The 13,556-nt window shown below is 39.9% G+C and overlaps 1 protein-coding gene and 1 long non-coding RNA gene across 3 annotated transcripts in view; one reads left to right on the plus strand and one right to left on the minus strand.

Moving 5' to 3' along the window:
* Positions 1-13,556, plus strand: part of LEPR (leptin receptor) — a 66,077-nt gene that overhangs the window by 29,018 nt on the left and 23,503 nt on the right. For both annotated transcript variants that reach the window (XM_081867151.1, XM_081867152.1), the window contains exons 5-7: positions 1,449-1,654; positions 5,705-5,850; positions 6,678-6,822. In XM_081867151.1, the coding sequence (XP_081723277.1) occupies positions 1,449-1,654; positions 5,705-5,850; positions 6,678-6,822 (497 nt within the window). The remainder of the gene's footprint in view (positions 1-1,448; positions 1,655-5,704; positions 5,851-6,677; positions 6,823-13,556) is intronic.
* LOC309344669 overlaps positions 1-13,556 on the minus strand; it is a 50,330-nt gene that overhangs the window by 3,050 nt on the left and 33,724 nt on the right. Inside the window, exon 3 of the long non-coding RNA XR_014157830.1 lies at positions 1,473-1,519. This is a non-coding gene — a long non-coding RNA (uncharacterized lncRNA). The remainder of the gene's footprint in view (positions 1-1,472; positions 1,520-13,556) is intronic.

Below are 13,556 nucleotides of genomic sequence, written 5' to 3' on the forward strand. Positions count from 1 at the left end.
TTATCTACTTGTTCCAAGGCTTTAATCTCACAGTTTGAAAATTAATTTCTTATTGCCTTTCAAAGCATATTCCAGTGAGTAAAAATGTGTTATTGTTTTCCGGCACTGTACTTAACATTTTATGGTATGTTTTAAAATACATAATGAGGCTTTTTTCTTGCACAAAGACCATCCTTTAACCCCCACAGTAGGACTTCCAACTATGTGACATTTGCTGGCACAGCCAGTTTTTAAGGCTGGATTGAGGGTAGAGCCATACCCAAACATATGTGGGAAATCACTTGGAAAATGTTAAGTTTATATGCAGTGTGTAGGTTGTTCCTAAGAAAAGACTAAATGTTGCTATATGGTTTTTTCCCCTCAGAATTTTGGATAAATAAAAGCTGCACAGTCAAGCTACAAATCCCCTCCACTTCCCAGTGGGGAGGAGTTGTGGTGGACCACATGGCCATCCACTTCCCTCTGGGGGCGGGGGACAAAGTCCTGCGTCACCCGGAGGTTCCTGGTTACGTCATTCACCAACCAGCCAATCCACTGGCTGGGGGTGTGGCTGGGACCCATTTAAACTGAGGTGTGAGCCGGAGAGCTTCCTCTTTACTCGCTTCCTTGATCTCCCACCCTCCCTCCCTATTTTTCAGGTTTCGAATTTGGCCTTGCTATGGACCTTGGTTGGTCGCCCTTGAGGGGCCTGGTAGGAATTTTTCCACTTGGCAAATTGGCATGGGCCATTTCGCTTTCACCTACCTCATAGCAGTCGTCACAACTTTGTAAGGATTTGTGGTTAGGCATTGGTTAATCTTATGATGGGGGAGGGGAGGTGTGGCCATCACCTGCTCCCCCAAGTTTAAAGGTATTCCGTTAAAGGAATCTGGGGATGTGGATCTTGTCCAAAGCCCGGGGCCGGGCTAGGGCCATGCCACGACCCCGTCGGGAACCCAGGGGAAGCTCGAGTTGGTTTGCATCAATGGGGCTCCCCTACTGGTGGTTGACCCTTACTGGACTCCCTGCGTGATGGGCAGGAGTCAGATACAGTTGGGTCAATTCCAATGCCTAAGCCAATACCGCTCACATTCTGTAACCAAGAAAGTTGTGGCCTAAATTTGCCCAATAACATGAACCTAATATCTGTGTCCTTGTGTCTTATTCATCAGTGAGTAGGTGGTCTCAGGGTCTTGACATACAATGGCATTAACTCCAGTACTCTTGCTTTTTTGTTTGATTAATATGACTAGGCATTGGGAAAAATTTAAACAAAATGATCACAACCTTTCTCTTGTCTTTGTATGGGTAAAAGTGGCATTCTGGCATGTTCAGCATAGTCTTTCTAGAGAATCTTGATCTAAAATAATTAACCCATCTTAAAAACAACATCTAGTAAAATGCTTTAGACATGCTACTTCATACAAAATATTCACAACTGATGGGTTTCTTTTTCTTTTACAATTCAGAACAGATGTATCATTGGGAAGTACCTCTACACGTTCCCTAAAGGACAATGTCACGGTCACTCACTGCAATGCTGTAAAAAACCAAAAATACAAATGCCAGATAACTTCAGCAAAGTTCAAGCATATTTACATTATGTGGCTCAAGATCACAGATGGAATGACATTTCTTCAGTCACCACTAATGTTAGTCAAGCCTACAGATATTGGTAAGTTTCAGTTTATTGGCCAAAGTGTTAAAATCAGAATAACAATAAGAGCCTGAGGAAGCTTCCAAAATGATGATTCCAGAATATACACTGAGTATACACTATGGCAGAACTTAATTCTATGGAAAACACCCTCCCTCAAAGCAACACACAAATACATAAGCTAGTGTAGAATAAAATGTTGGTATTGCAAGCCATTTTTTGCTTTTCCCAACATACTTTAGTTATATAGCAAAATACAATAAGTAAAATCAGTGATGTAAGTCCTGAATGAATTCCCTAAGATACGTGAAATCTCATCCTATTGTAATTCCAGCAATGTTAAGCTTGTTCTTGAAGCTGCCATAATTCATAACAATAACGACATAATTCTTTCGCCACATGAAACTGATGGTGGAAACGGTTCAGGATCTTAGGGCTCATCCAGACTTCCATTTGTACGACTGCTTTCCCTTGGGAAAACTCGATTTTTATCGCTGAATCAGAGCAGACGTCAGTCAGGATTTTCATGGATTTATGTTTGCTACAACTCAGTGCTGAAGAGCGGGTTTTCCAGGAGAATGTAGCGGAGCATACAGAAAACCACTTGGACCTTATGGCTAGAAAGCATGGGACAAGTGGGAAACCTGCTTTTTCTAGGCACGGGATAAATGTAAGCCTGGACGCGCCCTTGGTATTTTCAGTTTTATGCAGCATTTACTTTTTCTACAAGGTAAATGAAGAGCAATGTTTATTAGCTCATGGTGTCCTTAAGATTTAATCATACTGTCATTTCTGAAGTAAGAAAATTCTTGGCACAGTAACTTTGATCCCTTTGGTAGGCTGGTTCTGTTCATTGCATGGCTGGCATGGAAGCCTGAATGACAGGAGTTTCTAATGAATTGAAATGAATTATCCTGCACAGTTCTTAACCATGCCTACAAAATCCTTTTCATTTTATTTTTAAAAATGTGGTTGTTGTGGCACAGGGCCATACTACGCAAGATGATGGCAAGTTCTCTGTGTATGAATATTGAACTGCCTCAGTCACACAGAAAAAGAAGGAAGTAAGGGTCCAAAAACAAAAGTGTCATCTTGATAAATAGTGCAGAAATCTCCCTACACTTCTCCCCCGGCAGCTCCTCTTATGCTGCTTCTGGTACTGGAGCTCATCTGAGGAGAAGAGTGCATGGGGGAAAGAATTCCCTAAGGGGAATCTGCAGGCAGGAGGAGTGTCCTGCTTACCTTCCTCCCAGGTGAGTCTTTCCCCCTTCTTATAATTGGATGGATGCTGTCCCTCTTTCTGCATGGCTGGGGCAGTATAAACATAGAACAGCCACTGTCAAATCTAATGTGGCAATAGTTAAGATCCTAGAACCTGCTTCACAGAAACAAAAACCAGCTTTCCCCCCTAATGGTTGAAGGTGTACTGCCAGCACAAAGTTAAGAATGGGCTTTAAGTTTTGCATGGAGGAAATGTTCATTTGAAAGCAGGTAAAATTGCCAAAATTACTAGCTTGAAGAAAACAGCCATTTGACGTGTTTTCCATAAATAATCATTTTTGTACCCAGGACTCCTTCCTGAAATCCATGGAATTTTTAAATGCCTAACTCTGGCTGGATCGTGCATACTATGTGCAAAGAAATATTCATTTATTGGAATCATTAAACTGTTGCATCTTCACAGCACAATGTGGATTTGAAAAAATAAATATGTATACATTAACTCAAATGAACTGCCTGGATTCTTGAGGGTGACATAGCTATCAAAATTGTTGGAAAATCTCATTCCAACCCCTAGAACCTTCTTCATTCCAGCTCAGTGAAAAAAGACAAGAAGATGCTGAGACTCAATAAAGTTCTAAAGGGTTACTTATTAATGGGTGTTTTAAAATCAAGGTACAGAATCTTTTAAAATTAGAATTTTAGCATTTAAAAAGGTGGAAAGCTTTGCTTATGCTTTTTAATCAAGTCATGGGAAATGGTACAATCAGATGGCGGAAGCTTTAAATGCTTTGTTGCTTTCTGGCTGAAGAAGCAGCTCCTTATGAACATTTGACCATTTATGAACTGTTTAGTGTTTTAACATTCTCACCATAATGAAAAGAACATTTCAGTAGCCTATTTTTCTTAGTATCTTTTTTGTAATTAATTGAAACCTTTTAGAATGACCATTTCATGTTGCTTACAAATTAGGTTAATGCTTTTGAAAGATGATGGGATTATAGGAATAATGCCACAGTGATTCTTTCAAATCATGTCACTGAGTGGCCTGCTACTTTAAAACTGTACTATCTAGCTTAATTATATCTAGAATTAAAAATGGCACTAGGTGGAGTTCATTTCACATCAAATCCTCTGTAAGGCTTGAATGAATATACTCTTGTGTGTACAATCAGTCCTCTGGACCACAGCCATTGACTATATCCAGTTAAGGTTGCAACCCTGCATCCATATATAGTACCTAGGAGTAACCCCCATTGAACTCAGGGGGGCATAGTTTTAAATAAACATGTATAGGACTGTGCTTTCAGTAAATGCTTGAATTGTACTTTAAGTCCCAATAGCAACTTTTAATTGTTTTCTTAGATGTATTTATTCACTGTTTATCATTTCGTAATACCCAACCAATATACAAGGCTAGAACCATAAAAAGATAAAAATCACTCAACAGAAAATACCAGCATGTATGGCTGGAATCACTCATCTGAAAGGGCCTGCCTGAACAAAACGTATTGAACAAGTTTCAGAAGCCTAGCATTGCCAGCATTCCTCTAACATCAAAATGGAAATCCAGAGGGTTGGTGCTAGAACACTAAAGGTGACCATGGAAACAGCTACAGGAACATATGGTACCTCTACAAATGGTCCTCCTGAGAATTATAGAGACTGCACTGGTCCATGGAGGGAGTTAGATGGTCTCTCAGAAGACCAGAACCCATGTTTACGGATTAGCCTGGCAGCACATTGGCAGTCAGTGCAGTGCAACATGCTGTTGGTAGGTCTCTTAGGTCAGCTGCTTAGTAGCTGCATCCTGCACCAGCTGCATCTTCAAGACCAACCTTAAGGCGGAAGCCCCACAGAGTGCATTGCAGCAAAGCAATCCTGTCATCCACCAGTGGACAGACCACTGTCTCCAAGCTATCCCTAACCAGTATGACCATAGCTGCTGTACCAGCCAAAGTTGATAAAAGGCATTCCTAGCCACTGAGGCCACCTGTACTTGAGTAACAAAGATGGAGCTAGGAGGATGCCCAGACTATGCACAGTTTTCCTTCAAAGGGAGTGCAAGTCCATCCAGCAGAGGCTACTGACCTTTCCAGGACATGGTAAACACTTGGCCACAGCACCCTAAGGGCCTCTGCTTATGGAATTTTGCATTCAAGATAGGGTTGACTAAGGACCAAATGCATGTTTGCATTTAACATACGTGGCTTGAGTGTTTTTGGTTTTTTTAATTAACAACTGTTTGTGGATTGACAATTAAGTCCCCTACAACATCCCCTCTGGATTTTGTACAATTAAGGGAATGCTGTTAGTTACCCTGATAATTAGAAAACATTATGCCATCCTTTTGCACTGCCATCTTCATCACTGAAAGAGGCTCCTCACTTTTATTGCTTCATCACTACAACTGTAGGCTGAGGTTCCTTTTCATTGTTACATCCCAGCTATGAAGCCTCTCTTCCAAGCCTTCAAATGCTGAATGATAGAAGTATTTTGAATTAATTGTTTTTTCTTCTTTTGGAAACTGAACAAGCTGCCACCACAGCTCTTCCAGACCACAACCGCAACTCAGGAAAGCATTTATGAAAATGTTGAAATACTTTCAGTGAACTGGGGCATGAGGCAGTAGGTTATCCTTCATAGCTTAAAGCCATGTAAGGTTAAAAAGCATGCTCCAGTTACTGTGTCACTTTGAAAGACGTTTTGCATCATTGTGTGTATGCATGTTAATGTATAATATGCATATATTATGAAAAATGAATATAAAATAAAAATGGGAATATAAGTGGCTATTCAGAGTAACCAGCATGCTTAAACTACCTTGTTGATTATAATGTTTTACAGTAAAGCCTGAACCTCCATCACATCTGCATATGGATATGACAGACGAAGGACAGTTAAAGATATCTTGGTCTCGCCCAGCATCAATATCATATCCACTTCAGTATGAAATAAAATGCTTTGCAAATTCAACTGAAAATGTTTGGCAGGTGATGCATTTCTTGTTCCTAAATTCACTCTATGAAATAAGCAAGCCAAAGATGAAAGTTAAGTTCTGATCTAGGAAATCCTTGTCTTAATATTAACAGCCTGAACATTTCATTTGTGAGAATTTTGTTAAAAAAAATAAAATATCAATAATGCACTACAAAAGTTTCTGAACACAAATAGAACTATAGACTTTTTCATGTAACTAATACAAACAGTGATAGTTTCATATCATGGCATGGTCCAGTAAACATTGCTGCCAAAGTACTATTGAAATCAATTGAATTAAAGTGATCAAAGGATTAAAACTCATGACTTGAGTTTTACTGGGTTGCACTAACATGGTTTGTGCTGTAGGGGCACTGATGCACAAGATTATTACTGGGGGTTGTTGTTTTTTTAAGTGAGATTAAGGCAAAATTTACCTTTAATGGGACCACATAACATTGGCCTAGCTCAAGCTGCTTGTAAAAACTCACTCTCTGAATACATTTTGAACTCTCATGCTAAGCAAGCACAGTTTGGGCCAGAAACCAAACAGATGTGTGAGCAAATAGAAACCACTTCTGTGTGAACACATTAGGATTGGCAATTCCACCTAATGATGTTCCCCATGTACATCAATCCAAAAACTACTTGGTGGGGGGTGACTTGAAATGGAGATCTGGAAGAACCTCTAGGTGTACATGGAACTCCTACATGCAGTTTTTTGCATTATGGCCATAATAAGCCCACATCATATCTGAATGTATGTCTTGGCTTCAAGTTAAAGTATTGCAAGAGTGGCATTAATAGTGTTGTTCTGTTTGTTTTTGACATAATTTAATAGGTGGTTGAGAAGACCATGGAAACGTCATTGATCATAAGCAATACACTATTTGATTCTTCATGTGTAGTTCAAGTCCGATGCAAAAGCCTTTACGGACCAGGCCTTTGGAGCGACTGGAGCACACCTTATAACTTGAATCTACAAGGTTTGTCCCCGGTGGAAATCTGATTTGCTAGTACTGTGGAAGACAAAGAATGGACTATGTGACCCTTGGGGTCCTGTCCAAGCCTACAATCCTATGAATCTCAACATATGATCATTATCTGTTTTGAAAAACATATTCCTATTTGTAAGGCGTGATGTATGAATACATGTTATAGGAATAATATATGTGTGTGGTCTTTCTTCACCAGGGCAGGTTGGGTGGTACGGTTCTGCATCTGGAAACCACAGAACAAGTCATACTTTCAAAGAGCAAAATGATTAAAGAGTTCCTGGACATTTCTTCCTTATCCAGTCACTATGCGAGACTGCTTTATGCACATAGATTCCCCCCACCTCGTAGCTCAGATTCTAGTTCTCTGAGGGCAGAGCCCAGTTAGAGGCACTGTGACCACTGAGTGGGAGAATGATACAAGGGATCCTTTTTTTATCAAAAATTCCACCATGAGTTCCAAATCCCACTGAGAAGATGGGAAACTCTCCCACAAGTCTGGATGTTTCCAGGGGAACTACAGTATTATTATTATTATTATTATTATTATTATTATTATTATTATTATTTAATATACTGCCCTATATCCACTGGTCTCAGAGCAGTCTACAGAATAAAATAAAAATACAAAACCACAAAATTCATAATTAAAATAAAAACAATAACAACCCAATAACCCCCCCAAAGAAACCCCCCATTTTAAAAGGGCATAGGAAAGAAGGAGGCCAATTTTACTTTTCCCTCTATGAGCAAATAGCTATCCATTATTATGGTGGGGGGAAAGCACTTGGAGAACACCTTTTTTTATGGAAACAGAAAGTGCTTAACTTCTCCACCGGTGAGTGGGCCAACCCCACTGACAGGCATCAGTGTGCATACTGTGTGTGAGAAAGACATATCTCTTTCCCATTTTCTAAGGAAAGAAAAACTTTTAGGGTGATGGAAGGATGGGCTGTAATTTTTTCATGCTTTAGTTCTGGCATCAGGTTCAGGTGTGAGGAAGGAGAAAAAACAATTCCTGTGCTTGTGAATAGGAAAGCATTTTTCAGTTTCTTTACAAGGTCTCAAGGGTATGTTCAGTTTGGACGTGCAGTCAAGGAAAAATAGTCCTGGACCCACTCCTTTGTCTGCCTCTAGCAATTGGCTTTCCGGACTCCATCCCATTTGCCAGTATATTGTAAGAAACAGTTTCTGGCAATGCACACAGAATGCATGGGAAACAATGTAGTAAAGGATTATAAGTCTCTAATGCATAAGATGAAATATTAATATTCAGCAAACATGTGCTTTACTGGTCACATACCATGTTGTGATGAGCATGACGAGAACCTTAGGAAGGGTAATATCTTCCCTGCAGGGAACTCAGATAGGGCTATTCTCTCAATGGCTAATTCTAGTGTTAAACCAATAGAAAAAGAATTAACCCATTAATGAAGTTGTGGCAGCAAAGAAGCTGTTTTGTATTCACCTCAGTGCATTAACATCAGAAGTACAAAATGCTGGAACTATACAATTATATATTTATGTATTTAATTAGAATTATGTTCAGACCTATATTTAACACTGAAGGCTGTACTTTGTGTAAATTGGTAATGCTGCATATTGCAGAGCCTGGTTTGTGGGAACTCCCTCTGAACTGCACTGCACTGGAAGTTTATTCTTTCATTAAAGAGTTACTATGCAGGAGTCAGCAAGCTAACCCTTTATAGTGAAACACTTCATTGTAGTATTTTGCCAATTAGTGATCAAATTGGGTTCCTCTGGTTCTGTTTTATCACCCACCAAAGGATTAGGACCAGTGCTATTTTACCACAAGAAGAGGTGCCAGAACTCGCCATGAACACCTCCATCATTCACTTAGAATGGCAGTGGCACCCACCTGAGAAGTGCCAGGACTAAGTTCCAAAAAATAAACCCTGATTAGGACACTGGGGACACCTGTGCCTCATTACAATTATTTAACTGATTTTTGGTATGACATGCACCCTAACCTGGGAGTACTAGAATCTGAGCTTGGAACATATGGACATTTGACATAAGTGTTTCCATACTATGATCACTTATAGTGATCGCTTGTATTATGATGTCCTGTATCTGCACTGTGTTTGTGTGTTTGTTTTGGAGTCCTCTTGAAGAATATTATGTGCATAGCTGTGAGCACCAAAGCGGTACTGAGTTGCTAAAACCTTATCTATCCATCTATCATCTATTTATATCTATCTATCTATCTATCATCTATCTATCATCATCATCATCTATCTACCTATCTATCCAGTGCTTTTTTCTGGGGGGGACGCAAGGGTACGCATCCCCTAAACATTTTGTGAATCTAAGTTTGGCCTCATTGAGGGGCAGTATTTCAATATGAGTAGGAAAGTAAGAGTACCACTAAACATTTTTAAGGAAAAAAGGCACTCTATCTTTCTATCATCTATCTATCATCTATCATCTATCTCTATTTCATGTACACCCCAACTTTTCCCCAAGGATCTCAAAGTGGTGTACATAGTTCCCTGCCTCTGTCGCGTATTCCACGCGGCGCTTTCAGCAGAGACGCTAAGAGTTCCAGGTTTTTCCAGTGCAGTCTTTTTTAATGTGAGTTATATACAGGCATTTACAAAAGAAACAGTCCATACAGAGTACTTACAAACGAATACTCTCCATCACAGCACCACCACACTACAGCACAACCACCACAGCAACCACACCCACTGTTAAACAGGCTTTCCTTTAAAAACAGGTGATAGCCAATCACACTAATCACACTCCTGCTGAGTCACTCTGACCCAGCAGAGTATTGCATCATCCTGTTGAAGCCTGCAGACTTATCCAGGATCCTGCGAATCCCAACACTCCTCCTTAAGTCAAAGGCTTGAGACCTAATAATTCTCTTAAGTCTCGAAATTTAGGAGCATCCAAACATTTTGTATACAAATCTACCACATTACATTTTGTGTTACAGTGCTGTACCTTTAACACATTTCTTTCCAAAGCATTTTTCACATTTCCGTATCTTATAGCTATATGTTTACTTTTGCTCTTAAAGTTCTGTTGGTTAGCAAGCTGTTGTGCAGCCATGTTGTCACTTAGCACAGTGATTGGCATTTCAGAAGGTATTCCAAGTTCTTTTGTTAGACAAGCAAACCACTCTATTTGTGACACACATTCGCTTATGGCTGAGTACTCTGCTTCACAAGTACTTGTGGCAACAAATGTTTGTTTCTGGGATTTCCACTGAACCAGGGCATTTCCAATATATATGGCATATCCAGTGGTAGACTTTCTATTTTCTCTGTCCCCCCAACTGGCATCAGCGTATGCATACACTTGCTGATCATATCCTGTATCCAGCACCAGTTTGTAATCTTTTGTGCCTTTCAGATACCTTAGGATTCTTTTAAGTGCTACCCAATCTCTCTGAGCCGGGTCTGCACTTCTTTGGCTTAACATGTGCACTGCCAATGTTATGTCGGGTCTTGTCCAACAACTTAAATATAACAGAGAACCCAACAGAGAATGAAATGCTGTTGCATTTTCACATTTTTGCCCTTCTGGTTCATTTTTGTACTGGGTAGTTATGGGAGTGTCAACCTCATTTGCCCTCTCCATTCCATATGTCTTCAGTAACTTTTCAATTTTTTCCTTCTGACTCAGAGAGTAGACGCCCTCTTCATTTCTCTGAACCTCTACTCCTAAGTAATTCTGAATCTCTCCCAAATGCTTCAGTTTGTATTTGTTACCTAGGCTGTTTATAAACCAAGACACTTGCTTTTGTGCAGTTGTTATTAGACAGATATCGTCAACATACAAAAGTAAATAACAAACACTTCCTTGCAATAATAAAGTTACTTTGACTGGTGGACGTGATCTGGAAGGGAACTGAGTTATTATAATCCACCTAGAGGAGCCGAGGGATATTACAAGTTGTTGACATCGAATTTGACAGAACCTTTTATCTCCTGGGAAACTGCAGAAATGGAACATTATTTTGACTACAGAGGTTTACACACTAAAGTAGACAATAGACTTATCTATTGAAAATGGAAGGGACTTGGCATCATGTTTCGTTCCTGAATAACAGAGCCTCTGCAGCGGAATTTAGAAGCTTTTGGAATTAGAACATTTGTGCAGGAAAACAGGAAAAGAAAGAGGAGAGAGACCAACAAGAACATCAAAAATAATAAGAATTGGACAAAGTTGGAAGTGGGAACATTTGGGAAATCCAGATTTGAAAGGTTTAAGAAATAAAATTGGAGTTTTACTCCCAAGTATATAAAAATCTGGATGGAAAAAATGGGCCTTTTTGAGATAGACTCCTTCCAAGATTGGACATTTAAAATTAAAGAAGACTGGTAAAGGACTATGGCTTAAATAAATGTGGGAACTCCAGGAAGACATTAGATGTTGATTAATACGGGAAACGCAACCAGGAAAAGGGGGAGGGATTTGGAATTCAAAGGCTGTAAAATCAAAATCATATTTTATTTTATTATATTTAATCTATTATGTATATTAAAGAGGGGAACGCGCGGAAGGGAATAGGTCGATCTTAGGAGATGGGAAAATATTTTTAAATAGGGCTAAGGATAACAAGGTTAAAATTTGGGATAATAAATTGCTGAATTTACTTGTAAGAATTGGGATACAAGAGGGGGAGGGGAGGGGAAGTCCTGGAAAGATGTTATGGAAAATAAGATCTTAAATTTGGATGTTTTGTTTTTTTATATTATTGGAAATTCTTAATAAATATTATTTAAAAAAAAAACAAAAAAAACAAACACTTCCTTGCACCATTGCTGAATATAAACAGGAATCAGCCAGGCTTTGTTTGAATCCCATCTTTTTCAAAGTTGTGTCTATGCATTCATGCCATAGACGTGCACTTTGGTGTAAACCGTATAGTGCCCTTTGCAGTTTTAACACCATGCTGTCTTTTTCCAGCTCATAACCTGGTATTTGCTGTAAATACACCTCGGTGTCAATAGGAGCATTTAAATATGCTGAGGCAACATCAAAATGATTAACTTTTAACCCTCTCAGACTTGCCATTGCTAAAACTGATTTTACTGTTTCAGCCTTTGCTGTTGGGGCAAACACTTCATCATAATGTATCATTTTTCTTTGTGTAAAGCCCCTTGCAACCAACCTGGCTTTCCTCTGCCAACTACCATCAGCCAGCTTTTTCACTTTAAAAACCCACTTACAGCTTATGGGCTTTTTACCTTCAGGCAATTCTGTAGGTACAAAGACATTGTTGTTTAGCAGAGAGTTATACTCTGCCTGCATTGCCTTTAACCACGCCTCTTTCTCTAGAGTAGGTAACTCTTGCACTTCTTCAAAGTTTTCTGGCTCAGTTACACAAACCTGGTTTATGGTGGCTGGGAACCCATAACGGTCTGGAGGTTGACCTTTATTACTTCTTGAAGACCTCCTTGGTTCATTAATCTCACCCCCTGGGCTACCTTCAGGACTGCTTTTGGGGTGGATTGACTCTGTAGATCTTCCTCCTCCTGTCCCTGTTGCACTTTCTTCTCTCCCCTGCTTTATGCTAGCAGCTGGAGAAAAATGCTCAACCTTTACCTCCTCCCTTTCAGTTTCTCTGGGAGAGCTGCCAATTCTCAGCTTTGTTTCAACTGTCTTAGCAGGTACGCTCGGCAGTAAAACTTTTTCTGGCAGCAGGTTTGCATGTATCTTGGGCCAATTTCTTTGCTCATTAAAGCTGGCTGCTCGACTATAACTCAAAAGATTTTTATCATCTTCAAACCTGTAGGCTTTTGTACCACTTTCATACCCAAGAAATAGCAACTGCTGTGCCCTTTTTCCACCTTTTCTTTGGTTCTTTACAGGTATGTCAACCCATGCCTTTGTCCCAAAGATTCTCAAATGTTGCAAACTGGGACTTTTGTTATAGAGAATTTTATAGGGTATGTCATCTAGTACCCTTGACCACAAGCGATTCCCAATATAATTTGCGGTCTTAATACTCTCAGCCCAGTACTTAATTGGAAGATTTGCATCTGCTAATAATGCTTTCATTTGTGTCTGCAAGACACCTCCCCTACGCTCTGCTACTCCGTTCTCCTGAGGCGTTGCCACATTGGTAAGTCTATGTTTAATCCCTTGGAACGCAACCAGTTTCTTAGGGAGCTTGCCATAAACTCTCCTCCCCTGTCTGTCTGAATAGAGCACACCTTTTCGCCAAGTTGCCTTTCTACCCTTCTTACTCAGAACTTCAAAGTTTGGGCAACGTCAGACTTTTGCTTTAATGGATAGACCCAGCCAAATCTAGAATAGTCATCCACTAGGATCAAACAGTACTTGTTATGGGAGACACTTGGTGGAAAAGGACCAGTTACATCAGCATGAATCAACTCCAGTGGTTTTTTGGTTTCTCTCTGGCTTGCTCTTGCTACTGGGCAAGCCCTGCTTTTAACCTCCTTGCAGATATTACAGTCTAAGTAATTATCACAACTTTTAATGTTTTTCATTCCCCCACACAACTCCAATGTTTTGTTTAGCACCTTATAGCTAGCATGAGCCAGACGCCTGTGCAGGAGATGAATACACATATCATGGGTTGGGACATTTTGCACATTCGCAACCTTAGACTCACACTGCAGTACATACATACTAGTTCTAAGGTTAGCATTTGCCAACACTGCCCCATTTTGCTTTATCTGGCACTGATCTCCCACAAAGTTTACTTCAAAGCCTGCTTTTGCCAA

The sequence above is a fragment of the Podarcis erhardii genome (assembly GCF_964252035.2).
Source record: "Podarcis erhardii genome assembly, chromosome: 6".
NCBI classification, from domain to species: domain Eukaryota; kingdom Metazoa; phylum Chordata; class Lepidosauria; order Squamata; family Lacertidae; genus Podarcis; species Podarcis erhardii.